The sequence below is a fragment of the Oryza glaberrima genome, chromosome 1 (genome assembly GCF_000147395.1).
Source record: "Oryza glaberrima chromosome 1, OglaRS2, whole genome shotgun sequence".
NCBI lineage: Eukaryota > Viridiplantae > Streptophyta > Magnoliopsida > Poales > Poaceae > Oryza > Oryza glaberrima.
Window position 1 is genome coordinate 27,052,849 of NC_068326.1, and position 27,568 is coordinate 27,080,416.

Sequence of the window (27,568 nt, forward strand, 5' to 3'; positions counted from 1 at the left end):
GTACATAGTGACAATAATGATGACACTATAGTTTTGACCAGCCGAGCATAATATATGGCAACAATAGGAGAAAATAAAAAAACACACGTAGAAAAGTGAATCCACCACTAATAACTTGATACAAATCAACTTAGTAGTTGCATATCCTTCACTCCACTTTTGACTTCTGAGAACTAAGATAAAAAAAAAATACTATTGCTGCTTGCACTCCCAGGTCGCTCACCCTGCAATCTAGCAACTCTGCCAGCCTTCCGTTCAAAATAGAGGGATAACAATGGATATAAAAGCATCTAACGTTCTAATACCCCAGTAGAAGAAACGACACTAGAATGCTTTATGCTTCTTCATCACTATATTCATCGTCATCATCCTCTTTATCATCCACCCAAGAAACACCATAATCCTCGTCTTGAACAGCCTCTCCAGTGAACCAAGAAACAGCATGTGGTATGATCTTGTCCCTGAGAGTAGATCTGGCAACATGGGCAAGCTAATTTATAACCAGATAATATATACGGGAAGTATGTTGTTTCATAAATAATTTGAAGAATTGTGTATTTCAGTATAACGTATCATGCATAATAACACAATAGTATCGCTTCTCCTTTAGTAAAAAAAACAACTCTAATCGGTTAAGAATGCAGTGGAGCATAATAACTTACGCAATGTCATAATCTCGTTCCATTTGATTCTGCAATTCTTCAGCCTGTTAAGCAGCAGCAGTGAAAAAGGCCATAAGTTTGGGCATAATGTTTCAGGAATCAATGTATACAGAATAATTACTTGTTCAACTTACGGTATTTTCGTCAATTTTTGCATCATCCTCTGGAACTTGAGGGGGGCTGAAGAAGTTAAAGAAGCTCTCATATTCTTCAGTCTTTGTTATAGGTTTAGTGCTCTCTGAACTCTCCTTCGTTAGCACCTCCTGTGTCAAACAATTTCCTGGATGCCATTCGATTTCAGTCCTAAGAAATAAAGCGGTCAGGGAATATTTCAAATAGGAAATGCACGAGAGATTCTTTTTCATCCTAATAAAAACACAAATTTGCAGAAATAAAATGATATATACCCAATTGCTTTCTCTAGGATGGGTTCATCATCTTCATCGATCATGTGGTATGTTTTAGTCAGCACTTGATTTTTAAAGAAGGGATTTGTATCGAAAAAGAATTCGAACTTAAAACCCTTTGGATCATCAATTCTGCACCATTTGATGTCCTTAAGGTACTTTAGAGCTTCCTCATCGCTCTCATGGATCTGGCAATGGAAAAGGAAAAAAATATCCATTACAAGAATCATTGGCACTTCATTATCTAAAAAAAATGGCACTAAGCAAATCAGCACACTGAACAAATAAATAAGCTTAAGTTCTAATGAGACCATGAGAACATAAACATTGATAAATTGGAAAGTGGGAATTTACAAACTAGAAAAGCCTCTCACCTCCTCAGCAAGAATCTCATTGTTCTTCATTGCTTTGAGCCAAAAATCTGGAACACCCTTTTCCTCTGCATGGAACCATCGTGAGATTATAGAAAAAACTAAAAGGGTACCCAATCTATCAATAACCCCAGACGTGCCCAGAACACCTATAGTATGAATAAGAATGATATATCACCTCTTTCTTCAGTCTCGCCCTCTACTTCAAGAACACCACTCACAATTTCAAAACGCTGGAAATTTGCAAGCACAAAAAAGTATTGAAAACTCAGAAACATAATTCAAGATATCTTTCTTAAAGAAGAGCTGCTTGTACACAAAACAGACAACTCTTTTTGAAAAGAAAGATAAGTGGGGTAAGGCTAGATTACGCTACATTGCAACAAAAAAGTATGTGTTATACCTTTGAGTACAATGGTCCATAAAGCTTATGATATTTAGCTTCTAGAGCAGATTTTTCCTCCAAGAACTTCGCTTCTAGTTCATCATGTTGGCTCTGAAATATTTAACATATTTTAGAAATTTTAGATATGTGGAATAAAGTTTGTAACAAATATAACACTATCAACTACATAACAGTAAAAGGCTAAGGTAAAAAAAATCTTTTTACGAAATCAATGGATATCGCTAGCATACGAGCATAATTTGTACTTTCTTAGAGAATAGAAGCAACTAAGGATAATAAAGGATAAAGCATCTAATCCAACCGTTTTATACCTGTGAACATAACAGTACTAAAATATGCATAAGCAAGCTTCTGCAACAGAGGGAATTAATCACGCAAAAACTCTAGTCAATCTCACATTTCATTGAGGATATTGTCACTATGTACGTCGCAATGGGTTTGCATAATAAACAGTACGATGAACGAAAATATGCCGTGAACATCACCACCTCGAAGCTCTCTCTAGTCTTAGCAGTTCTGTTTTTACCTGAATCTCTATGAGCACATCGACGCGCTTCCTGACCACGGGCGCCAGGCTTTCGAGCACGTCAACATGTTGCTCCGCCAACGCCTGCAGCTTGTTCTGCACAGATGACACGCATATCACCGAATCAACAAAAACCACCATTGCACGATCGCTCCGATTGAAACCCAGCAAAGCACACCGAAAAAAAAGAGATCATCACAGCGAGAGAGGAAGAGGTTATACCTTCAGTGTCTCCACGAGGCTGGCCTTTTCCTCTGACGAGAGCTCTACATCAGAAACCCGCCGCCGCAAACAGTTAGCCGTAAACCCAATCACAGAATCACCCAAAGAAAACAACAACAATGCAACAAAAAGCGAAGCAGGGGAGAGGTGAGTGCTCACCGATCCCGCTCATGGCTTCTGCGATGGCAGATGGCGGTGATGAACTGATGATGCTCTCCGGCGTGAGGCGGCGAGTTCTCGAGCGAGGCTTCGGATTAGTCGAGCGAGGCGTGGGCGGCGTAAGCCGCGGAAGGTGGTGATAAAGGGTGGGGGAAGTGACAGAGCGGACGGCCCAGATCTCGCGGGAGGGAGACATGGCCGAACGGGATGCGGGTTCGCGCTCGTGTGGAGTTTGGACTTGCCGCCGCGAGTTCGATTAGGGCCGTTCGGGCCTTTTTCTCTGGTGGATTGTGTGCCTTGTGTGCCTAATAAGCCCGCGGATTTTGTATTTTTGTGCCCGCCGCGCCAGGAGACTACTCGTAGCGGATGAGATCAGTTACCGTGGTATTCGGCCGAGGTTTCCCATGCGTACCGGACTACCAGGCCTTGCTTCTTCCGTAGCTTACGTGTAAACGACGACCACCCCCTGTGCCAAATCAATCCCCGGTTGGGATGAATGTATTACAGTAGATTTGTTTTTCTGGGATGCATATATCTTCTTTTCTGTCATACGTCTCGTGCAATCGTATCGTATCAGAAATCCTGTTCTAACCGATATGTTCGGCACTTTGCATGGATTTTGCTATATCTCCTGTCAAGATCTCAATAGCTTCCACCTTCCCTAGATCTTGATCGACCATCAAACTGAATTTCGGACGAAGAAAATCAGTCAGCCATGGACAGCGAGGAGGACCCTTTGTTGAGGTTAATGAACAAAGTCAGCTTCCTGTTCTGGATGACACTGTTACCAGTTTTTCTGCTAGGGATCTTCGTCGGCGCCCTTCTTTCCAAAGAATGCGAGAAGGCCAAGTACACCATGGATCTCGCCGCCGTCGAGGGGATGGACGTCGCCGCCGTCAGCACGGTTGTCTCCCCCGCGTTCAACCTCAAGCTGCGCGCCGAGAACCCGCGCGCCTTCCGGCCATGGTGTCTCGACCGCGGGGACGTGGTGGTGTCCTACTCCGGCGTTGCACTCGCGTGGGGGCGCGTCCCGGGCTTCTGCGTGAGGAGGAGGGCGATGGCCGAGCTCACGGTGGTGCCCTGGGGCAAGGACGTCCGCTTGTCGGAGGATCTACGCGACCTTCTTGTCTCAGAGTTGCAGCATGGCACAGCGAAGGTTTCCGTCGAGATGAAGCTGCACTACTACGCTAATTTCGGCATGGCTGCCTTCGCGCCCAGCTCTGGGACGACGTCGATTTCACAGGAGCTTCTCCTGGACTCCTGGGAGGACAACATGAATAGCAGTTTGCTCAAGACGAAGGCTGGTCTCCCGGGAAGACAAGATGAATAATATAGTTTATTCAAGATGACTCCCTGATGAGTTATTCTTTCTTTGTTGCGTTTTCTTTTGTGAACCCAGCTTAATTTTTGCTTCTTCTAATTATTCCCTCTATCCCAAAATATAAACATTTTTATCTATAAATCTGGATAACTGTGTGTCTAGATTCGTAGCCAAAAGTTGTTACTACCTCCGTTTTTTAATAGATGACGCCGTTGACTTTTTTTCACATGTTTGACCATTCGTCTTATTTAAAAATTTTATGCAAATGTATAAGATATAAATCACACTTAAAAGACTATGAGTGATAAAACAACTCATAACAAAATAAATTATAATTACGTAAATTTTTTGAATGAGACGAATGGTCAAACATGTGAGAAAAAGTCAACGGCGTTATCTATTAAAAAATGGAGGGAGTATATTTTAGGACGGAGGTAGTAATATATTCTTCTAATTATTCCCTCTATCCCAAAATATAAGCATTTTTATCTATGAATCTGGATAACTGTGTGTCTAGATTCGTAGCCAAAAGTTGTTATATTTTAGGACGGAGGTAGTAATATATTACCTTTCATGTTATAAGTTATTTTATTTTTTAAGTCAAATTTTATATTGATCAAATGTATAAAAAAATATAGCAGCGTTTTTTTACACAAAACAAATATATTAAATGTTATTTTTAAAGAAACTAGTTTGATGTTGTAGATGCTAAATTTCGATGTAAACTCATTCAAACTTAAACGACTTATAATATGAACGGAGGAAGTATTTCGTATGCGCAACATGTTTTTTTAAGTAAATTAAGTCAACATTATTCCTCGGCAAGGAAGTAGTATTAGAGATCAGAAAAGTTGCTGTGAGCATGTATAACACAACACGTTGACAATAAAGTTTGCCTAAGGGCGCCACCATGGTTTGCCTAATCCACTAAAAATTGAGCTATTTACCATCCTCTTGGTGCCTCCTGGGTCTAAATAAAACATGTTCAGCGAGGTTTAAACGTTGAAGGGTATATTTTTTTTTTGAGGAGTTTTACAATTTTTGAGGGGAGGGGTGCTGCACTGCCCTTCCGGTGGATGAAAACAGGAGCGGCGGCAACCTCCGCCTCCACCACCACTAAACTCGTTGGCAACCTCCGCCTCCCTAGCTGCCCTCCTCCCTATCTCGGCGGTATAGCCACCACCTCCCACAGCCCTACCTGCCCTCCCACCCAAGCTTGTCAAGCTGATTTGAGCTGTCCGGTGACCTTTGCCTCCCATAAGCTTCCAAGTTCGTTGCCCGGATTCTAGCTCGCCAATGCTAGCGAATTTCACCTCTTGCGCAGCCTTCCTCCCAAGCTTGTAAGTTGGATCTGAGCTAACCGATGACCTTCTGCTTGTTGAGTTGTGATTCAAATTCATTTGCATTTAATAAAGGCCAGCTTTACATATATATCTATTATAAGCCGCCGTGCGGCGTTGTAACCTCACCCCCGATATAGTGAAGATATTTTACTGGCTGACGCCTGTGATTTTTTTCTCTCCTATTTTGGGAGGGTTTTCCATGTTAAATCTCGTGTCTTCTGTGATTAATATATTGTTATTTATCGTTTGTTTGCCTATCGTTTCCTAACACTGCTAGGCCCACCTCATGTCGGACAAATGCGATGAATGGGCAAAGGATGTGATTCCCATCGTATGTCTTGGGAAGGGAAGGACCTCTCCACAACTGCATCAAGTTATTCCCCATCGTGCCCTATTAATTAAACAGTTAGATTTTATTTGGTACTCTCTCCGTCCCAAAATATAACAACTTTTAGCCATCGGGATTTGTCCCAAAATATAACACTTCTCCACCAACATTCTCTTCTCAACCAATCACAACTCTCAACTATTCACTTTTCCCACCTAACTTCACTACTCATCCAATCACAACCCTCCACCATTCACTTATATCTATTTTCTTAATAACCGTGTCTAATTCTAAAACTTCTTATATTATAGGACGGAGGGAGTACATGACAACAATACCACCTGAAGGATTGTAAAAATTCTTGATTTTCTATACAATGTATGTACACACTCTCTTTGTCCCTCTCTCTTGGCTGGTGGTTGCCAATGAAAATAATTGCAGAGGATCCAGCTAAAGAGGAGCACAGGAAGTTGTTGCTGATGGAGGGATAGGCAGCCAAGAATGAGCCGGATGTAGCGTTGAACTCATTTATGCCCTTGACTTGGACGACTTCCACCTCCCATGAGCCAAGCACCTATCCTAGCTGCTCGCTAGGTCTCGTGTGATCCCAGCTACTCACAAGGCCTCCGTTGTCCCCGTGGTAGACCCCGTTGGTCTCTCGCTCCCCCTATTGCTCATGAAGCCCTTGCCATCCCCTAACTCTTTCAACACCCGATGCTCCTGCGGTCCCTGATCTGCCATCCCTTTGTATGTCCCAGCCGCTTGATTTACCATTACTCTATCGTGGATTAAGGACAGCAGAGTGAGAGTGGAGATGCCTGTCATTGGAGGTGGAGTAGAGAAAGATAATAGCAGAGTCAATGCCACTCATCAGAGATGAGGAAGAGGAGAATCTATTGTGAGAGGAAAAACAAATTATCAATATGGCGAAACCAGGTACTCTCAAAGATGATAGAAAATCTCTTTTATAAAAATATTAAAATGTCAAATTGTTGTTAGAGGTCAGGTGATGGTATTTTCTAGATGCCAAAGCGTATAATTTCATAAGAAACGAGGAATAGCTGTGGTGCATTCATCAATAACTGTTCAATTCATCAAAATTTGATCTCAATAGAATATAATGATCATAATGATGATTTTCCACGTATAAGGTAACATAAACAGCATCCATTTTGGTCAGTGGACAATGGCACAATAATTTAATTTACCTAATAAAAATAATAAACTAAAAAAATACACAAGGGACTAGTAAACTAATGATGTTGGCCCTTGGGCTAAACTTTGAGGGTTTGGCCCATATTCAGCCATCCAAATCGACGATCCAGTAGTAGGACTCCCAACCGGGCCAGCCCAGCTGCAAGGCGATATCCAGCTGAGCCACGCCTAGCCTTCGTTCCGCCGACATGAGCCGGAACAGCTCCTCCGGCACACCCACCCCATCGCTCGTCGCGTTCACCGCCACCGTCGCGGAACTCCTCGCCCCCAAGCGGAAGCCGGGGGTGCTCCCGTGCGCCAGGGGGACGCCGGCGTAGGAGACCTTGACGCTGCCGCCCTCTCGGTACTGGTCGCCGCAGGCGTCCCCGTTGTCGAGACGCAGGAGTAGATCGAAAGCCGGCGATGCCGCCGCTCCTGGGGCCAGAGATGGCTCCAGTCCCCTGACGCCGACGAGCTCGACCGAGCTACTGATTGGCTTGTTGAAGATAACAGCGGTGTCGATTGCTTGGCTGGCCTTGTAGGTTATCCGCATGACAAGAAAAGCAAAAGCGCCATGGCTAGCTTGTAGCCTAGAGTGGGTTTACATACGTCGACGGCACCGTGAGAATCATCAGTTTCTTCGTGATCCTTAGCCGGCGCCATGGCGGATAGGTCGGAGGTCAAACGGTGAAACTTGCTTTGGAGCCGAACGAAAAAGTTGTGGTTGGTATCGTCTGGCCGGCGTGAAATTTAAGCCAGCTGTAAACATGTTGCGACTTGCGACGGGCTCAAGAGTCCAAACTCCACACCTACCCGGTCATGTACAGGGCTCTATAATATCATATCGTTGGAGAACCGATGGGCAATTGGTCCGTCCAATACATGAATACAACAAAATTTACCAAAACAAAGGACGTGAAAATAGAGGCGTGGGGAGGTCGTGTGGAAGTGGGATGACTTAAAAAATATTCGAGGCGCCTAGAAATTGGATGCCCGATTTTTTCAAAAATCGGGCGCTGTTTTATCAAGCAGATCGAGTATGTTTCAGTAAATAGATCGAAAATGTTTCAGTCTTTTGAAAAGCTGAAACACAACCAAATCACCTCATGAAACATTTTACTACAACGTATGAAACAATGGTTTCTAAAAAATCAAACGTTGTTTCACCCTATAAAAAACAATGTTTCAGCAAATAGCGTAAAAATATTTCAATTCTTAGAAAAAGTAAAACACGGTCAGATCGTTAGATGAAACAATTTGGTTCAATGTATGCAACAAACGACTTGAAGCTATTGCAACACTTAAACCCTGTGTACATCAACAACCCACGTGTCCATCAAATTAAAATTATTAAAACAATATCGAAATCCACTGCAATATTTGATCCATGCATAGTGAAACATCACGAGTACATTAGCTGAAATATTGTTAGTGGAATAAAAAATAAAACAGATCCCCCTTAATAGGGTGTTTATGTTATATTCGAGTAACTGTTGCAACGGGGTGCGCTGTGGTGGGGACGCGCGGGTGCGCGTGGTGGCGGCACGTGGGTGGCGGGCGCGCGCGATGCCTGATTTTGTTGGTGCACGTAGGGCGCCCGATCTCGGGCGTTTTCCAAAAATATTTTCAATCCCTTTTATATATGTTAATTTCATGAGCGTCTTCTTTACAGGTTAATTAATTATGGTTTAATTAATGCATAACAAAGAAAGCAGTGTGCATGACCAAATCTTTTTGAAGCTGCATTACTAAGGATGTGTTTGGATGGAGGGATAGGATCGGATAGGATCTGGCCGCCCAAATTTTGAGGTTGTTTGGATGGAGGGCAGCAGTGGGATATGGCCACCACATAGGGAATATTCCCTTTGGATACCGGCTCTGTGCATCCGGCCGATTCAGCCGGATGGGGTGGCCCAGGCTCGAGCGACTCGCGCCTCCGCATGCGCTCACCTCCTCTCCATCCCTTTCCCTCTTTTCTTTCCTCTTTCTCACTGATTTCTTCCGGCAGCACACCAGGCGGACTCGAGGGCGGAGTGGGAGACGGGCGGCGAGTTTGGGCGACCGTGGGCTGCGACTCCCAGCGGCTCGGGCGGCGATTCCGGGTGGCCGCAGGCGGCGAATCCCGGCGGCGGCGCCGGATGCGAGCTCGGCGGCGGCGGCGGGAGGCGAGCTCCACGGTGGCACTGGATGCGACGGCTAGCCCGGCGCGTGCCGGAAACCTTTTTTTTTCCTATTTCTTTGTTATTTTTCTTTTTTTTTCTCTATGTTGATTTGTATATAAATATATATTATATGAATTTGTGATTTGTTTAGGAATTTGTGATTTGTTTTGGAATTTGTGATTTGTAGTATATATGAATTTGATGGGGGTATACTCACCCTCTCTACAGTGAAAGGTGACTACACCTGCTCATCCACCTACTCCCTTCAACCAAACAAAAAATTGTATCACCAAATCCAACTTTATCCCTACGACCAAACAAAAAACTGGATCGCCATATTCACTTAACCAAACAAAAAACTGGATCGCCATATCAAACAAAATATGGACCGCCATATCCCATCCAACCTTGACCGTGAACCAAACACACCCTAAATATTCCGACCAAGCTGGAGTAAAATTATCAATGCCATTAATGTCTGATACAAGAAAGAGTGCTATTGAAAACTTGAAATCATGTAACTAGCTAACTAATTGGAACACCTGCGGTATTATCATGAAACAGACGAAATTAATCCCTTTGGCGATCCCTTAACCCGTAAAAGATTGATCTGAATGTTCTATTATCCGAACAAGGGTTGAGAGAACCAATTCTGCAAAGCCAACACCGAGCAATGCGCCGTTTTCGGCAGCTGCGATTCATCCATCCTCAGCCCGCACGACATCCACGTCGGCCTGGGCGCCGTGCCGCCGTCGCGCCCGAACAGCTTCACCTCGACCTCCAGCTGCATGGCGCCGATACGCCGCTCCAGGGCCATGCGCCCGCGAAGCTGCTGAGGCAGACCCACGCCGTCGGCCGACGCCAGGAACGGCACCTCCCGTGCCCTCTTTCCCGGCACGCAGAAGCCCGGCACGGTGCCGGACGCGACGGTGAAGCCCTCGTAGCTCACCACCGCCTCGCCGCCGCGGTAGCATCTCGCCGTGCCGCGCCGGTTGTTGACGTGAAGTGTGACGTCGATGGCAGGGGAGATGATCGTCGTGCCGGCGGCGCTGGCTCCGGCCGGCGCCGCGTCGAGGCCGTGGATGGCCGTGACTGGACGGAGAACTCGGACGGGAAGTCGTACAACGCGTGATACAAGCATAGGAACATGAAAGCGAAAAACATGAGTTCATATAGCAGGTTCACGATGAGGATCTTGTGGCGCTGGCGGTTGCACGCCACGGACGTCTTTTGGCAGCTGCCGGCGTCGTCGTCGCAGGAGGAAGGAGGGTGGAGCTCCATGGTTTCAAACCGTACTAGTACGTAATAACGTGAATACGTGATGGCTTTTTCCTATGGTGGATCCTTGTGTGCGCGTAAAATACGCCCGCGGCTTTTGTGCCCGCTGTGCCACGAGACTAGTCGGAGCGTATGAGAGTTGCCGTGGTATTCGGCCAAGGTTTTCCCATGCGTACCGGGCCGAGTCTTCTCCCGTCCTACGTGTAAACGACGTCACGACGATCGACCCCCCTGGGCCCTGGCCCCTGTGCCTATCGCTGGATAGGGTAACCACAATTTATAAAATGTTAGCCTTAAAAAATTAAATGTTATAACTTTAGCTATTGTGGGAGCACACATTAAGATCCATGCAATCCAAAAGAGTCTTAAGCTTAAGATGTGATCACACAAAAATATAAAATTATTTTTTCACTGTTATATTCATTTCTCTAGCTTTCTGCCTTGCATGGGATGGTTAGGAATTGATTTTTTTTTTCTTTGGTGGGATTCAGTGGGACCCATCTTATATTCTACCAAAGACTTAAACATTGTAGGCATTGCCATAACTATTACTTCTTATGGTGGGTCTCACTCTTATTGTCAATGCAACCATAGATACCCTTACAGTAAATTTGAAATGCACCTCGTTCTATTTGAGATGCATATCTTCCTTTCAAGATACTAGCTCGTGCTTATAGTCGTGAAGGATTTATTTACTACTTTGGATGGTGACATTTTGCTCACGTTTATAATCTTGGTGTATTTATAGTGAGTTTTGCGTTCTCTTTACACTGCTTTGAGCTAGTGCTAATTGGCAGATCCAATTACCTTTTTAATGGTGTATCCAATACTATTGACATTACTAGATCGGTGTGAAAATATGTTATAATAATATGTACTAATTTTTATTTTAAATATATAATATATGTAACTGTCTATTATTGTATTATAAAGCTAGATAGCTCCACCACATCTGTTCTAGAAGCTAGAAATTTTTACATTAATCGAGAGAGATTTTGACCATTATATTATAGTGGTCTAAATTGTAGCGGTATGATCGATCAATATAGACATATAGTTGTATACATCAAATCCAATTCTCCCTAAGGTATGTATAATGGTGTTTATTAACGTCTCTCTCCGTTGCCATGTAAGTAACTTTGGAAACATGGAAGAGAGAGATAATAGGAAGCAGAATATCGTTCCTACGCATGACAACAGCTCAAAGTCTACGCTTAGCATTTATTAAAGAAAATTTTGTTGCACGTGTGTAGAGAAAATGAAAGGAGTAATAAAAAAACATTTTGGTGTACTAATGGTTAAGAGGTTTTGTTGTGTTAACTAGTGTAGAAGGATAGTCTCTAAACGAGTATATATTAACTAAGAGATAATATTAGATTCTATGTTGTATATGTCCTAAATTTGCGTATAAAAGTTAGCTAGTTTTTAACTAATAAATTAATAGTACATGTTTTCTTATAGAAGAGTCAAAGTTACACCTTATTCTCTCTCAAAAGAAAGTTAGGTCTTATCTTAGGACTATATCATTGTCCTAGGCGGTGGTAGATGGTATAGAGATGGAAAACTATTCTACACTCTTGTGAGGACGTCAAATTATTATTTGTGTATCACTTAAATATTATAAAAAATTAATATATGATAGATCATTGTACAAACATGCATGCAATGTCAAATCTAGCTTCTACATGTTACAACAGAAAAAACAAATTTGACTATGAATATACGTTAGTTGTAGTTTAATTTGTTTTTTATTGCAATTTGTGAAACTTAAATTTTAACTTGTATATTTGTGGAGTGATATATTAAAGAAAATCATAACTATTTAAGTGATATGCAAACAATGAGAAGATATCTTCTCAAGAGTTTAAAAACCACTCTCTTATAGACATAGGGCATCGAACGTTTGAACACCTGCATGAAGTATTAAATATAGGTTAAAAAATAACTAATTGCACATGTTGCGACTAATTTGCGAGACGAATCTTTTAAGCCTAATTGCTCCATGATTTGACAATGTGGTGCTGCAGTAAACATGTGCTAATGATAGATTAATCTCACGGTTTACTAACGGATTTTGTAATTAGTTTTTTTATTAGTGCCCGGACACCCTATATGACACCCTATATAATACCCGATGTGATACGCCAAAACTTTACACCCCTAAATCTAAACACCCTACAGTATAGGAACATTTTGAGAAACAACAGTGACAGAAAAGGAGAGAGGAAACGACCATTTGGGGATGTGTGGCCAACATGTGGGGTAGGACTTACGATAGCAAAGGTGTTGCAGAAATATTGAAGCAAGATCTCTAAGTATTTTGTTAAGAATGATAAAATTGCCTTAAAGCAATCTACGCCATCTAAAAGTGATGGATAGGTAATTAATAAAATTGAAAAGAAAAAACGATAATTCACATCTAGACAATTCTGTAATTGGAACATTGCAATGATATTGGCAGGGGGATAACACAACCATATAAATCTCATTACCACGTCTATCGAGAACTAAAACTATTAAAATGAAAATCTGATCGAGAAAGATACTACTATTTGCCATGGCATTGGCATGGCCACATATAAACCATATAAAGTTACTGCATCCAACGAGGTGCAATGTCTGATACCCAATTCTGGGTAGCGAACACTCTGCACGGTGTCACGTCTGACGGCTCCGCTCCCTGCGTCGTCACCTTGCACCACATCCACGTCGGCATCTCGCTCTCGCGGTCGAACAACTTCACGTCGACCTCGAGCTCCACGAAGCCGGCGCGCTGCTCTGCCGCCATGCGATCGTGTACCTCATTGGGCAGCGTCACGCCGTCCGCCCACGCCACGACCGGCACGTCGAGCGCGTCCCTGGCGCCGACGCAGAAGACGCGCGTCCGGCTCGCCGCGACGGTGAAGCCGGCGTAACGCACCGCCGCCTCGCCGTGGCGGTAGCATCGGCCCGGCGCGCGCCGGTTGCTGGCGTGCAGGGTCATGTTGACGATGGTGGAGAGGGGCTGCGCCGCCGCCGCCGCCGCCGCGTCGAGGCCCTCGGCGCTGTTGATCTGGAGGGAGAACTTGGGAGGGAGGTCGAAGAAGATGTAGTACAAAAACGGTGTCGAGGCCAGAGCGAGCAGGACGTACAAGACCTTGAGCATCTCACGCCTTGATGCCTTCGCCGCCCTCGACTTCTTGGCGACGCCATCTCCTTGGATGGGAGGAGGCTGAGGCTTCATAGCTGACCGGCCGGTGACGATATGATATTGAATTATTGATGGCTCGCTCTCGTGTTCACGACGACCCCCGTGCCAAGCGCCGATCAAAATCTGTTTATTTTTTCTTTTGTTCTGATGATCTTCCATCTCGTTTCTATTTGAGATGCATATGTCTTCCCTTCTGTCGTATGTCTCGTACGAACGTATCGTATCCTACCCAAAATCCTGTTCTAACTGATACGTCCGGCACATGAATACATCTCTTCGGTTCGGGCGTTCGGCCCTTTTATCATGCGTGAAACAGAGTCTGCGCGTAGGCACGCCAAAATCCCTGTCAAGATCTCTATAGCTTCCACGCTTCCTAGCTCTTGACCATCAAGCTGAATCGATCTCCGACGAAGAAATTAGCCGGACATGGCGAGAACAGCCCTCTACGGCAGCAAAGAGGTGGACCCCTTGTTGGTGCTACAGACCAAAGTCATGATCCTGTTCTATGGTACGGTGACGATAGTTTTAGTGCTGGGGATCCCGGCCGCTGCCCTTCTTTCTAACGCCGCCGAGAAGGTCAAGTACACCTTGGATCTCGCCGCCGTCGAGGGGATGGACGTCGCCGCCGCCACCACGGCCGGCGGCGGCGGCAGTACGGTCATCTCGCCCGCATTCAACCTCACGCTGCGTGTAGAGAACCCACGCACCTTCCGGCCATGGTGTCTCGACCGCGGGGACGTGGTGGTGTCCTACTCCGGCGTAGCACTCGCGTGGGGGCGCGTCCCGGGATTCTGCGTGCAGAAGAGGTCGACGGCCAAGCTCACGGTGGTGCCCTGGGGCAAGAACGTCCACTTGTCGCAGGAGCTACGCGAACGCTTTGTCTCAGAGCTGCAGGAGGGGACGGCTAAGGTCTACGTCGAGATGAAGCTGCACTACTACGCTAATTTCTGTATGACTGCCTTCTCGCCTAGCACTGGGATGGTGGGGATTTCACAGGAGCTTACGCTGGGAGGACGAGATGAATAACAGTTTGGTCAAGGGTGAAGACTGATAGATTGTTGTTTCTTCGTTGTTTACGTTTTCTTGTTTGGTATCAGCATAACTTTTTTTTTCCTTTTCTAAATTTGAACATATTAATTCATATTTTTAGCATGTAATCTCCAAAGTAAATAGAATGGAAAACATTATTCTTTGGCAAGGATATGGAGTAATAACAATTTGATTTATAGCATTGAAGGTTTTCGTTTTTTAATTTTGTTGCATCGAAAGTTGTCAGTTAACTTTGGTAACACCCATATCTCGCTCTCCATTCAATCGAACTCACCTCGTCTTCTTTGAACGTGATTCACTTAGCCAGACACTGCCAATTGACCATCTTACCTTTCATATGAGAATATTACGTAATCCCTCCGTCTCTTAAGCGCAACATGAGTTCCGTGTCCAACTTTAATTATTTGTCTTATTTAATTTTTTTTATAATTAGTATTTTTATTGTTATTAGATTATAAAACATTATTAGTGACTCATATTTTTTAGTTTTCTCCAAAAAAAAATTAAATAAAACGAATAATCAAAGTTGGACAAAAAACTTATGGCTGCGCTTATTTTGAGACGGAGTAAGTAGTAATCAATTGATCTCCCTCCCACCTAGTTACACCTTACAAATTATCTAGACTAATATAAAAAAACACGAGTTGTTTAATGCAATTAACACCACCGATTGTAATTAGCGCTGGATTAACCTGCGGTTGCAATTAGCACCGGATTAACACACGTCTCGCTCCGAAAAAGAAACTGCACGCCAAAAAGAACGAAAAATAATAACGCACGCAAAAGAGGATAACCTCCGCCGCCGGAACCGGATCCTCTCACGTTAGGAAACCAACGTCAGAGGACAGTAGTTCTTGCTTTTGCTTCATTGTAGGGTGCCGCAGTCTCTGTTCTCTGGCGCGTGAAGGGGATTGGTTCATCGAGGCGGCGAGCGAGGAAGCGCCAAGCAAACGAATCCTGAGACAAATCAACCTGAAACTTTATTCGATCGACCCAAGAAACTCAAGATCAACGAATACATAAGCTATCTGCGCTACTCCAACCTTGACAACAATAAATCATAAATGGCATTAAGCTAGTGCAGAGCAGAAAAAAAATCATAATAATGTGTGAGCTCGACGGCTTTAATTAATTAGTTCCTCGCCGGCGAGTGGTACGGGCTCGGCGTTCCGTACGACGGGTCAGCATCGGCGTTGGGTGCGGCGGCTGGCCAGGGTGCGGCTTGGGCGCCGGCTTGGTCGACGACGCGGCTGGCAGATGGGCTTGCAGATGGTCGCCGACGCGCACACCGGCGACGCGCAGTGGGTCTTGCCGGCGACGGCAACGAAGGTTCTCTCCGACAGCTGCATGATCCTCGACGGCTCCTGATCGGGGCATGCCGCGTTATGTTTCGCCGCGCTGTGGAGCTGAGCCACGCTGTCGGCGCCGCGGAGGTCGGCGGCGAGCGGCACGCTGAATGCGCCGGCGCCGTCGAGCTTCCCGGCTGCTTCATGTCGTACTCGCCGTCAGCGCTGTTCTTGCACTTGATCGCCACACGGAGACCTGCACACAAATATATACACTTGACTTAACAATGGCAAATCGAACAAGATCGGGCTGTTGTCGTCTTCGTAGGCTGCGTTAATCCGGTTTGGATGTGAAGGACGAAAATTCGACTCGGCGACAGTGACCGCTTCCTTGATAGCCGTCTCGATGAATCGATCACCTTCGCGCGCGAGAGAACAGAGGTTGCGGCACCCCACAATGAAGCAAAAGCAAGAGAGGCGTTGGATGCTTCAGGGACGGTGGATGAAGAAACTACTGCCCTCTGACGTTGGTTCCCTAACGTCAGAGGATCCGGTTCCCCGCCGCCCGCCTCACCAGCCACGCCGCCGCGCCGGCGTGACTTCCCACCTCGCCTCACCCGACCACCCCGCCTCCTCCTTTCGCCGCCTCGGCAGCGCCCCTCCACTGTCGCCGACCAGGGCACCGCCGCGCGCCGCCTCCGCATGGCCAAGCCGGCCGCACGAGCGCCGCCTCCGCCGTCGTCTCCCGCCGGTCTCCCGGGACCCTGGGACAACATCGGCAGAGCTCCCTCTTTCCGCCTCCTCCTCTGCTCGTTGCTCGGCTGGAGAGCCACCGAAGCCACCGCCTGGTCCTCCTTCCCGGCCACCGATTCCCGGCTCCGGCTCCTTCGCCCCTCCGGCCTCCGCCATCGCTGCGCCGGCCGCCGTCCCGCGCCCCGCACCCCTCGCCGCGCCTCGCCCTCCACTCGTGCGCGCGTGAAGAAGAAAGAGGAACGAGAAGAGGAGAAATCGAGAAGAGAAGAAAAGGGACACTGTCAGGTGGGACCCATGTTTCTTTAATTAATCTTGCACAGTAATCATCCTCTTAATCCTGCCTTATTATCTCATTGACATGTGGGTCTGGTTGCACAAATTCTTGATTAAATCCATATCTATACTCTATACCAATAATCTACTGATATAAAAAGTACCAGTTCATTACCAATCCCGCAATCTTTTAGACCCACTCTCGCGTGGGTCTCACCTATCATCCCTAAGAAAGAAACCGCACCGCGCACAAAAAAAAAAAGAATCGCTGCGAAAGAAAGAAACCGCACCACACCTCGCCATCCCCATGCCGCGCCGCCCACCGGAACGAATGCACGCCGCCGCTCCGCCCGCCTTATCTCACCGGCAAATCAATCCACTGCATCCACCGGTCGCCGCCGCCGGTGCCGTGATCCCAGAAGATTATGTGGCGCCGCCACATCCATCCCCGACAACATGTTCTTCTCCCACATCTTCATAAACCTCCCAGTAACATCCCTCGCACGTTTCAAGGCAGTTTGTTGCTCGTGGCACGCCGCCGTCGACGACCCCGCCTTGGTCCGCTGCCACCTTGAGCGGTCACGCGCGAGGCAGCCGCCAACATCGTCCTTGCTCGCCGTCGCGAGCACGAAAGATATATGGGACGATGAAGCGCTCTCCAACTCCGAGGTTGTCAGCTTCCACCAGCTAAGGCTTACCCTGCGAGCGGCGGCTAGACCGGGAGCGAGAATGGTGGCTGCGCCGCCGCTAGACATCACCGCCGAGACTGATCCGATGCTCCACAAGTCTATCCCTAACGGCGGCCGTATCACCCGCCATATCATCCCCATCCACTTCGACGGCCTTGTCGCCTTCGCCACCAACGGCAAGGCCATGTTCGTGTGCAACCCGGCCACCCAGGAGCTCGTCGTGCTGTCGCCCGGCAGCGGCAGCGGCCCATGCCCACGGTCTACAGAATCAATGGCAGCGGTCGGCTTCGACCTGTGGCGGAACAGGTACATCGTCGTCAGGTGCTTCTACCGCAAGTCCCACAACGATCCGCCGGTCTACGACATCAGACACGAGATCTTCACGCTCGGCGCAGGCGCCGGCGATGGATGGCAGCGCATGCAAGACCCGTCGCGTGCCATCAGTCCCGGCGGGAGGAGACCCGCCGCCTGCACGCGCGGGGGTTCCTTCTACTGGTTCATCAAGGAGTCTTAGCTGTGCGCGCTGCTGTGGTTCAGCCTGCGAGACGAGGCGTTCGACGCGGTCCCGACCTCTCCGGGCTGCACGGCTTGCGACAACGACGACCGTCTCGCGGACCTCGCCGGTGAGCTGCGCTACGTGCATCGCGTCCGCACGAGCGTGGCCACCCACGAAGTTTGGATGGCGGCGGTGGTTGATGACGATGACCAGGAGTGGTGGCTGCGATACCGAGTGGACCTGTGGCACAACCCGTGGGGCGTGCGCCGCCGCCGCAGCGGCGGCGGCAACGGCCAACGCTGGTTCCACAGCTTCGGCGCCACGGTGGCCGGCAACGTTGGTGGCCATGTTGTACAAGGAGCTGTGGTGGCACATGGAGCGGCGCAAACCGGTGGTGAAAGACGTGAAGGTGCAGGGGAGTCGGTACAGCTGTGAGTCGGCTCATCTTGAAAATAACTTACACACGTTGACATGTTTAGTCAGTGTTTGTTACTGCTTCAGACATATGCAAAAGGAAAAATGTCAGTGTACGGAAGAAAAAATGGCATAGAGAAAGGCATGGGGGTAGGGGGTTTATTTTTACAAATTCAAAATAAATTTGATCAAACAAGAAATCTTTAAGTACATACAGAACCTCAAATTGATATGGTAAGCTCGCCAACATGTGAAAAGATAACCAATAAGGATTGATATGAGACTTACTATCAACATCTTCAGGATTACAATAAGATTACATTGCCAGAACATAGTTTTTTTTATGATTTATGTTATCACATACTAACCCTCATGATTGATTTAGACGATAGATGTATATGGTCAATATATGTCGACGTGCCTTGCACGTGCACGCTCACTAGTCAAAAAAAAAAAAAAGTCACACCGTACTAGACACAAAAAAACTCCCGTCCTCAAGTGTTGGAGGCATCTTGGGCACCCTTCATCCCTACCGCAGCTGGCGGCGTCGCTACATCTGTCCATCCCCGGATGCCCCCATCATTAGCGGTGAAATCACCTTAGGTCCTTAGCGCATCACTTGATAAGCCCCACGGCCCTGCTCTCGTGAAGATGCGTTCTAATCTCTCAATGAATATACTACCCCTTTTCTTGCATGTCAATGAAATGGTTATAAAACTTTTTAAAAAATCGATAACATAAATTAATATGCAATATATCACTGCACAAATATGCAAGTACAAATTTGACTTCTGTAAATTATAGAAAAATAAAAAATTAAACTCTAACTAGTATATGTATATTCACAGTTAAATTTGTTATTTTTGTTACAATTTGTAGAATACAAATCCGAATTTGCATGTTTGTCGAGTGATGTATTACATATTAATTTATCTTGTCATTTTTAAAATTTTTTTATAACTATTTAGTTCACCTGGGTGCTTAAATACTAAGTATTTCATTCATCCAAAATCTCTTATATTTTAGGACGAAGGGAGTATGTCTGATTTAGGCCTAGTCCTTTCTTCAACTACAATTACAACTTCCTCATTTACCGTTAGCACGCTTTTCAAGCTGTTAAATGATATGTTTTTTTAAAAAACTTTTTATATAAAAGTTTCTTTAAAAATAAAAAAACTATTTTTAAATGTATGATAGTTAATACTTAATTAATCATGTGTTAATGAGCTTTCTCGCGGTTGAAAAGCTTCTCCAACGTGAGCAAAGGAATGGGGCCTTAGACTTAGAATTGTGCGAGGATTTCGAGGCAGGGGGCGCTTGTTCACATATATTGTGTCGCTTACAGCAAGTTTAATAGTGTAGCCAACTATTATCTTTAAAAATTAGATGTCTTTCATGATCTATGGATGAAACAGTTACGTATGAATATGAACTATCTCATTATTAATATCTGACCCAACTCTCATACATACACAATGTCTCAAGGCAGTATTGTAGCTCCCTCTTCTCTTCTATTCTCCTCTTATTTATCTAAACACAAATATGATGTGATGATTTTAAAAGCACGTTTACATCACTTTTTATACTTGTTTTTTCCAAAAAAATACTAGGGATCGGGTACCCGATACGGCGTAAAAAAAATCAGGCACACCCCACGCGCGCCTCCGCCTCGCCTCCCACGCGTCCCTACCACTCACGCCTCGTTGCAACTAATCTCCCACATATCAAGGAAACGCCCTATTAAGGAAATCCGTTTCATTTTTTGTTCCACCAATAATGTTTCAGCTAGTATACTCATGATATTTCACTATGTATGGATAAAATGTTGCAGTGGATTTTTATACTGTTTCATAATTTCATCTTAATGAATACGTGGTTTGTTGATTTACACATGGTTTAAGTGTTTCAATGGCTTTAAATCATTTGTTTTATACGTTGAACCAAATTGTTTCATTGATCTTACCGTGTTTCACTTTTTTAAGAATTGAAACATTCTTTCGCTATTTGCTAAAACATTATTTTTTAATAAGGTGAAACAGCGCCCGATTTTTTGGAAACTGTTATTTCATACGTTATAGCAAAATGTTTCATGAGGTGATTTGGTTGTGTTTCAGTTTTTTACAAGATTGAAACATTTTGGATCTACTTAGTGAAATATGTTTGATCTACTTGGTGAAACGCAAAATCTATTTTGAGAGCGCTCTCGGTTTAGCTCTATAGCGCGACGCATCTCAGAGCCGTCTAACTATGCACGTCGTCATGATGTCCATCCACGTGGGTGTCTTTTTTCCTTTCAAATAAAGTTCACGTGGGTGTCTTTTTCCTATTCAAATAAAGTTTCCTCTCAAATTACTTATCTGAGCTACAATCCGATTACACAATTGTGTTCGTTACAATTAAATCTTCACAACAAGATCTTACATGATTATGTTACGATGAAAAAATATTTATATTTGTAAATTACTTTTATTATATACATAAGTTACTTTTATCATATATATATAAGTTACTTTTAGATTTGACTAAATTACTTCTTAGACATATAAAAGTAAATTCAATAAAGTCTAAAAGTAATTTACATATATTCTAAAAGTAACTTAAAACAAAACGGAAGTAACTTTGTCACGACATTAGAAGTAAATTCGTTGTATGGATAAAATATGACTTTTTAGTTAATTCCATAATTTGTGCTGATTAATTTAATTTCTAGATAGAATCATGTTTTTATCTCTACAACGGATTTACTTCAAATGACATGCCAAAGTTACATTCATTTTGTTCTAAGTTACTTCTATAATATATATAAATTATTTTTAGACTTACTGAATTTACTTTTATAGTTTATAGTTTAAGAAGTAACTTAGTGAAATATAAAAGTAATTTAAACATATCATAAAAGTAATTTGTGATTTTTCATAAAAAATATAATCATGTGAGATCTTGTTGTAAAGATTTAATTGCAACGAACACAACAGCGTAATCGGACTATAAATCGGATAAGTAATTTAAGTTTCTAGAAGAAATAGCTTCAGCGTGAATAGTAAAAGCAAGTATTGATTGCTACTACGCATAATAATATTCTCGATCGAAGGGACAGAGGCGACGAGTGTCGAGAAGGGAAGGATTTTCAATCATTTAGCCGCTCCATAGACTTTTAAGCTTAGTATGGAATTGGCTGGATTAGATCCTAATTGTCCTTGAAGAAGAAGGCGGAAGACTTAAACCCTTCATTTCCTAATTTTTGGTTCGGCTCTCCTAAAGAATTGACTTCCAAGAGCCACATATTATACAATTTCTTTATGGGACTAACTAAGAAGTTGTCGACAGTTTTTGAGGTCCAAAACTTTCAAATTTTTTGACTATAGAATTTGTCATCAATGGTTATAGGGGAACAATCCACACTAGTACAAACCATGAATTTTAGTGTCCAAGCTGATTGAACAACAAGAAATTGGCCTACATGTAGAAAGGAAAAAAACTTTCAAATTCAAAAGTAATATGCGCTCCTAAAAAAATTGCAAATCATAATTTTATACAATGTAACTACCCTATAACTATCGTGTAACTACTCTATAACTAGTGTGTAAGTGCTATGTAACTAGGGTGTAAGTGTTATGTAACTACTCTATAATTAAGATATAAGTGATATATAACTAGGGTGTAAGTGATATATAATAAAAAAGAGTTATTGCTAATAAGAAGGTGCATGGCTTAGCTTAACGTGTGCATTATGTTCGATGACTGCCTTGCCCATGCGATTTTTTTTTATTCTGGGTGTATATGTTGCACGAATCCTAGAGCGCATCTAATGGCTAGAAAATCGAAAGTTTTCCAAACAAAAAACTGTCAACAGTTTTTTAGCAAGAAACTTCTCTAAGAAGGAAAAAAAATACATAGATATTGAGTGTACTAGTAGCTTTTTTTTGGAAAGAATGATGTCTCTATTTAGCACTATTCAGCTAGCACTCTCGGTGTAGTCGCGTCCTTGCTGAAACTATTTTTAAAATTTGCAGGCGCCTCGATGCCTTTTCCGTTGTTTGGCTCGTAGCCTCGTACGTGTGCAGAGTAATTACCTTTTTTTTAATCTATAAACACCCATAACTTTCTGCTTAAATAACAGATAACCTTAACTATGAGCTTAAATAACATAACCTTTGGAAAAAAAAAGGTTGTTGCTGTGAGGAAACGCTATCCATGAATAAAAAGTTCTCTAGGAAATTTATTCGTAAGGAACTAAATTCAAACTCAGGACTTCCCATCTTTCTTTTCTTTTCCTTTTCTTTTTTGGCGAGGATCCATCATTATTAGCCTTTTGTTATCTAAGCACTAATCACCCTACATATCGTCGTCAGCAACAACGACGATCCCAACTTGCGGCCCATCGAAATCACAAATCCACACTCCAGGAGTACGACTCCCGGCCTGGCCCGCCCAGCTGCATGCCGATCTCCAGCTGCGCCACGCCCATCCTTTGCTCCGCCGCCATGAGCCGAAGCAGATCCTCCGGCACGCCCGCCGCCTCGCTCGTCGCGTTCACCGCCACCGTCAAGGCCTCCCTCGCCCCGAGTCGGAAGCTGGGTATGCTCCCGTACGCCAGCGGGACGCCGGCGTAGGAGACCTTGACGCTGCCGCCCTCTCGGTGCCGGTCGAGGATGTGGTCGTTGTCGATGCGCACGAGCAGATTGAACGCCGGCCGCGAGGCAACTCCTGGACCTGGAGCCAGAGCCAGCACTGGCACCAGCCCGCTGACGCCGACAAGCTCGATGGAGCTCTCGATCGGCTTGTCGATGTTAACAACAGCGCCGAATGCGCCGAATGCCTGGTAGATTATCCAAAAACCAAGAAAAAACCAGAAGCTAAGCAGGAAGTAATTGGACGGGAACAGCACCGCCATGGCTACCTCGTACCATAGACTCGGCTCGCATTCGTCCACCCCGTGAGATGTATCAGCTGCGTCGTGGTCCTTAGCCGCCATGGCGATAGATCGGGGAACCTGATAACCGAACAAAACGGTGTAGGGCTTATTAATTACTGTCTGTTCTAACATGCAGTTTCCTTTATTAAGGCCAACTTTTGAGATGGATTAGGCCCAGAACTCCGTCAGATCACACGCGTAAGGTTCCGTAACACGTGTGACCTATCTCTCTGATAGGGAGATAGGGAGATTTACGCTGATACTACGAGACCTACGACTACGAGGAATCTATCCAATATTGATCGGTTCTTATGTTCACTGGACGAGTACTCCAATTCTTCATCCTGGAAGGAGCATCTCGGGAGTAAATTGTCGACAAGATGAGAAAAGTTTCAGGTGATCTTGATTCAACTACGACGGTACTGAACAAATAAATAAATAAATTTCATAAAACTACAAATACTTTGATCAAACTATCACAAAGCTGCTATGTGTTAATGTGGTTTATTGCAAGGCAAGCAGACACACAAGCAGACAAGCGGAGACTCTGCCAGATCTGTCTACATATTTACGTTTCGAAAGTGACCAGTAGAAAAATTGCCATCACGTTGTGCATTACACAAAATCTGTATAGAACCTATGATATTAATCAAGCTATTCTCTTTCTGGACCGGACAACATACATCGGGTCTGTTCGTCCAGGATTAGGAGATATATCAACAGCCTGTAAAGAAAACAAAAACCGTTCATGCCATGGCTCTAGTTTGTGCGCAGAGAATCAGCAATTATAGAACTATAAATACGGTTGATGGTTTATCTATCATTGAAATGTGAATGCTTAACTTGGTTTGCAATGCTTAGCTGGCCATTTCAGTTCTTGCTACGAACACACTTGTTGAAAGGACAAGTAAATATAAGGAGTACTTTTGGATGCCCTTTTAACTATTCAAGTGTGGAAAAATGATTTCAGTAAGTAAATGCTTTACCTCAGGAGGTTCAAAATCTCCAGCATAATGGAAGTAAGCCCCAACTATCCAAGCGTGATCAGCATCACCGGTTGACGTCCATATAGATATAGCCTTTGTCCAAAAGCAGCGATTTGAAAAACTACACCCGAAGTTAAAAAAAAGTTCAGGATTGTTTTTATATAAACATCTAGTAAAGAGGATTATATAAAAGAAACAAGGGATACTAGTAAATCACATTAATCATGATAATGAAGTTACTATATGTATTACCTCATTATGGCCAATCCACTTGGTTTAAGTATTCGTCTCATTTCCTTGAAAACATCAATTGGTTTTGTCAAGTAGTCTACACTAACCTATAACCCACACACACAAACTATGCTGTCAGATCATAGAAGCAATCCAATAGGCGCCAAAATATAATATTAGTTGGCTACTTGTGCCATATGGGCTATAGCATTTTGAAATAATAAAAAATTGTTCATTTATCAAGGCTGAACTTATCATGTAAAAGAAATAGTACCACGTTGGTTATAACATCAAATGTGTTATCCTCAAAAGGAAGCTTCGGGTTCACATTGAGGTCTTGCACAACGTACTCTGTTAACACCTATTTTCAGAGTGAAACAAAAAGAAACCATTGTCAAAAATGGAATATATCTAGATGATCCAACTCTGTAAGTAGAGGATGAACCGCTGCTATCAATGATCACTAGTTCTATGTAGATTAAACATGCCGGATACACTATCACTTTTCAGAAAAACAAACCTCAATTTGCTAAAGGCACATACCGGATTCCTTTTCAATTCATCTTCATTCATACCCATCCCCACAATCTTCTCTTGTTTGTACCCAGGTGGATAATGGCTCACCTTTATAAGGTATAACTAAACTGTAAGAATTGCAGGGGACATTGCAAAGAAAAATGTTAACTTGAGACACCAAAAGTCCTACCCAGCTGCTGCACATGTCCAGGATGGCCACCCCAGGAGTGTTGCTTGGAGGAAGAACTTCTGAGTAGTATTTCGTGAGAGCCTCGATTGCTTGGTCATCAATGTGAGTCACATAACGGGGAGCCGAGTAGAACAGAGCGTCTGATGATCTGCCAAGTGATCACAATGCATCAATTCAGGCATCCACTAGCTGCCCAATCTATTTACCTGGTTACAGTGCTGCACATATGAGAAGTTGGTAATAGTAGGAACACCACCAATTGGCTACCCGAATACTGAAAAGATTTGACTTGAGCTGCATGAATGCTCTGCTCTGAGCTAGAGCTACTCACTCATCGAAGCGGCTGAAGTCTTCGGCCTTGAATGGGAACTCATCCGGCCACTCAACATTCTTCAAAATCTACAAGCAGCACGCCGTGATTGACATCAGTAGACCTCACACGCGATCGCAAGGGGAAAAAATTGCAATAAATGGACTATGGAATACGACCTGTTCGACCGGGGAAACCCCCTGCCTCGGCCGAGCTGAGGCCACGAACGAGCGTGACGGGGCGCCGCCGGAGGCCATGCGGGCGAGCTGGTCGACGAAAGCGGCGCCGAGGCCCAGGAAGACGCGCCGCGGCCGCGCGGCCTGCGGGGCCACGGGAGCGCCACGGGCACGGTGGGCGGAGGCGCGGGCTCGGGGCGTCCTAAGACGGGGCCTTCTCAGGGCGAGGAGTTCATGGGGGCGTGGCGCGAGCGTGGCCATGGAGGTGGGCGGCGGCCGCGGCGGTTAGGAAAGGGAACACGAGGCGAGGTCGCCATGGGTTTATGCTCGCGCGCGCAGGGAGCGCTTCGTGGCGCCACGCGCGTCGCAGAGACGCGGATCAGCGGATGCATCGTTGGTGGATTGGGGTTGGTCTGGTTCATTGGCTCCTGTGAGCTGCTGCCATGTGGGCCCTGCCCTGTCCGTGAGACTGTTCTCCCATAAACCGAGCGATGAGTGTGTTTGCCTTCCCAATTGGCCAACTTCTTATGCATTCCGTTCAGTTATGCGCAATCTAACATGATAGTCGTATCCCTTTTAGAAAATGATAGTACTCCATCCATAGGTTACAATGCGTTTTTGACTTTGGCCAAAGTCAAATTTTTTAAAGTTTAATGTTTATAGACAATTATAGTAATATTTATAATATTAAATTAGTTTCATCAAATCAATAATCGAATATATTTTCATAATAAATTTATCTTCGGTTAAAAATGTTACTACTTTTTTCTACAAACTTGGTCAAAGTTAGAGCAGTTTGATTTTGACAAAAGTCAAAACGTCTTGTAACCTGAAATGGAGAGAGTGGTAGGTTAGTCCCTCTGTCTTAAAATAAACAAGTCTTATATAACACAAATATATCGAAACTTGTAATACTTAATGATCTATTCTTTTTCTTTTTGTCCTAGTAGTAGTTGACTAAATCTCGGCAGTACCCACAATTAACCATGTCTTATACGGAATCCGACCTCGGGTATGGAGGGAATTCCGGATAAGGAAATATAAATAGAGTTCTACATGGAAACGACAAAGACTACTCGGATTATATCCATATTGGTTTCCCTAGTTCTACTTGAACAAGGGGACACCTATGGGTATAAATACAAGGCCTCTTAGGAGGAGAGGGGACACGGAACGATAGATCAAGACACAAGATCAACATACAAGGCAACATGCGCCAAGACAAGACGCCGGATATTGACTTCAGAGATAAGCATGGCTAGTCCCCTATGGTGTCCGCAGATACTGTCAGGAGATACATAGCGCTGTCTTTGATCTCGCCGGATGCGGATTCGAGGAGGAAGGCTACCCTGTTGTCGATTACGAGTCAGCATTTCAGACCGCTAAGTTGACAACAGTTAGATATGCTACCCTAAATATTGTACTAGTGTGATTATGGTGAATAAAAGTAACGACCGGCTTCGGCCAACAGGAGTAGGGTTATTATCTGACAATTCAGGGGCCCGAACCTGTATAAAAATCCTCGTCCCCATCTCTTTTATTATAATCTCGCATATATTCTAGTACCAACGATTCTCATACTATGCAAATACTGAAATCGCGACATCAAACGTCGACACTAGGATCGTTTAATTTTTTGGAAAAAAAGAGAGTAGACCATTATAACAGTAAAATGCTAGTGCTACTGACCAACCACGGCTTACATAAAAATTAG

General features: G+C 44.5%; 7 protein-coding genes and 1 pseudogene across 9 annotated transcripts; 3 read left to right on the forward strand and 5 right to left on the reverse strand.

Annotated features, from left to right (window-relative positions):
• Positions 1-58: 58 nt before the first annotated feature.
• LOC127759871 (nucleosome assembly protein 1;3) lies at positions 59-2,839 on the reverse strand. The gene is made up of 10 exons (XM_052284086.1): positions 2,754-2,839; positions 2,595-2,638; positions 2,373-2,468; positions 1,844-1,936; positions 1,619-1,673; positions 1,444-1,508; positions 1,070-1,257; positions 797-965; positions 663-706; positions 59-473 (listed from the first exon to the last, which is right to left on the reverse strand). Exons 1-10 carry the CDS (start codon positions 2,764-2,766, stop codon positions 335-337), a joined length of 906 nt encoding a protein of 301 aa, XP_052140046.1. The 5' UTR covers positions 2,767-2,839; the 3' UTR covers positions 59-334.
• Positions 2,840-3,457: 618 nt separating this feature from the next.
• Positions 3,458-4,083, forward strand: LOC127766814 (uncharacterized). The gene has a single exon (XM_052291970.1). It carries the CDS (start codon positions 3,469-3,471, stop codon positions 4,081-4,083), a length of 615 nt encoding a protein of 204 aa, XP_052147930.1. The 5' UTR covers positions 3,458-3,468.
• A 2,816-nt stretch (positions 4,084-6,899) lies between these two features.
• Positions 6,900-7,619, reverse strand: LOC127760536 (uncharacterized). Its single transcript, XM_052284818.1, has one exon. It carries the CDS (start codon positions 7,490-7,492, stop codon positions 7,046-7,048), a length of 447 nt encoding a protein of 148 aa, XP_052140778.1. The 5' UTR covers positions 7,493-7,619; the 3' UTR covers positions 6,900-7,045.
• Positions 7,620-12,972: 5,353 nt separating this feature from the next.
• LOC127786173 (uncharacterized) lies at positions 12,973-13,641 on the reverse strand. Its single transcript, XM_052313536.1, has one exon. The coding sequence runs from the start codon at positions 13,600-13,602 to the stop codon at positions 12,973-12,975; it is 630 nt and encodes a 209-aa protein (XP_052169496.1). The 5' UTR covers positions 13,603-13,641.
• A 420-nt stretch (positions 13,642-14,061) lies between these two features.
• On the forward strand, positions 14,062-14,595 carry LOC127771969 (uncharacterized). The gene has a single exon (XM_052297934.1). The coding sequence runs from the start codon at positions 14,062-14,064 to the stop codon at positions 14,593-14,595; it is 534 nt and encodes a 177-aa protein (XP_052153894.1).
• Positions 14,596-15,501: 906 nt separating this feature from the next.
• Positions 15,502-16,814, reverse strand: LOC127786266 (uncharacterized; annotated as a pseudogene).
• A 573-nt stretch (positions 16,815-17,387) lies between these two features.
• On the forward strand, positions 17,388-18,551 carry LOC127786341 (uncharacterized). The gene is made up of 2 exons (XM_052313757.1): positions 17,388-18,040; positions 18,158-18,551. Exons 1-2 carry the CDS (start codon positions 17,388-17,390, stop codon positions 18,549-18,551), a joined length of 1,047 nt encoding a protein of 348 aa, XP_052169717.1.
• Positions 18,552-22,700: 4,149 nt separating this feature from the next.
• Positions 22,701-26,232, reverse strand: LOC127764718 (uncharacterized). 3 transcript variants are annotated; one of them, XM_052289642.1, is made up of 9 exons: positions 25,858-26,230; positions 25,700-25,767; positions 25,369-25,516; positions 25,206-25,286; positions 24,937-25,023; positions 24,684-24,769; positions 24,432-24,552; positions 23,438-23,523; positions 22,964-23,349 (listed from the first exon to the last, which is right to left on the reverse strand). In XM_052289642.1, the coding sequence occupies exons 1-9, from the start codon at positions 26,113-26,115 to the stop codon at positions 23,076-23,078; spliced, it is 1,209 nt and encodes a 402-aa protein (XP_052145602.1). In that variant the 5' UTR covers positions 26,116-26,230; the 3' UTR covers positions 22,964-23,075. The 3 variants fall into 3 exon arrangements, with proteins under 3 accessions (XP_052145594.1, XP_052145602.1, XP_052145608.1); XM_052289634.1 differs by having other exon boundaries at positions 22,701-23,523; positions 25,858-26,232; XM_052289648.1 differs by lacking the exons at positions 22,964-23,349; positions 23,438-23,523 and adding an exon at positions 23,871-24,169 and having other exon boundaries at positions 25,858-26,220.
• Between the last annotated feature and the right edge of the window lie 1,336 nt (positions 26,233-27,568).

Excerpts from the sequence above, each read along its gene's own strand:
- LOC127759871 (XM_052284086.1), bottom strand. Across the intron at positions 1,937-2,372 it reads ATGTGCTCATAGAGATTCAG|AGCCAACATGATGAACTAGA; the intron begins GTAAAAACAGAA and ends TAAATATTTCAG. Across the intron at positions 474-662 it reads GAACGAGATTATGACATTGC|ATCTACTCTCAGGGACAAGA; the intron begins GTAAGTTATTAT and ends CCATGTTGCCAG.
- LOC127766814 (XM_052291970.1), top strand. The coding sequence starts at position 3,469 with ATGGACAGCGAGGAGGACCCTTTGTTGAGGTTAATGAACAAAGTCAGC.
- LOC127760536 (XM_052284818.1), bottom strand. The coding sequence starts at position 7,492 with ATGCGGATAACCTACAAGGCCAGCCAAGCAATCGACACCGCTGTTATC.
- LOC127764718 (XM_052289634.1), bottom strand. The coding sequence starts at position 26,115 with ATGGCCACGCTCGCGCCACGCCCCCATGAACTCCTCGCCCTGAGAAGG. Across the intron at positions 24,553-24,683 it reads AGTGGATTGGCCATAATGAG|TTTTTCAAATCGCTGCTTTT; the intron begins GTAATACATATA and ends CTTCGGGTGTAG. Across the intron at positions 23,524-24,431 it reads GAGATTTTGAACCTCCTGAG|GTTCCCCGATCTATCGCCAT; the intron begins GTAAAGCATTTA and ends TTCGGTTATCAG.
- LOC127771969 (XM_052297934.1), top strand. The coding sequence starts at position 14,062 with ATGATCCTGTTCTATGGTACGGTGACGATAGTTTTAGTGCTGGGGATC.
- LOC127786173 (XM_052313536.1), bottom strand. The coding sequence starts at position 13,602 with ATGAAGCCTCAGCCTCCTCCCATCCAAGGAGATGGCGTCGCCAAGAAG.
- LOC127786341 (XM_052313757.1), top strand. The coding sequence starts at position 17,388 with ATGTTCTTCTCCCACATCTTCATAAACCTCCCAGTAACATCCCTCGCA. Across the intron at positions 18,041-18,157 it reads GGCGATGGATGGCAGCGCAT|CCTGCGAGACGAGGCGTTCG; the intron begins GCAAGACCCGTC and ends GCTGTGGTTCAG.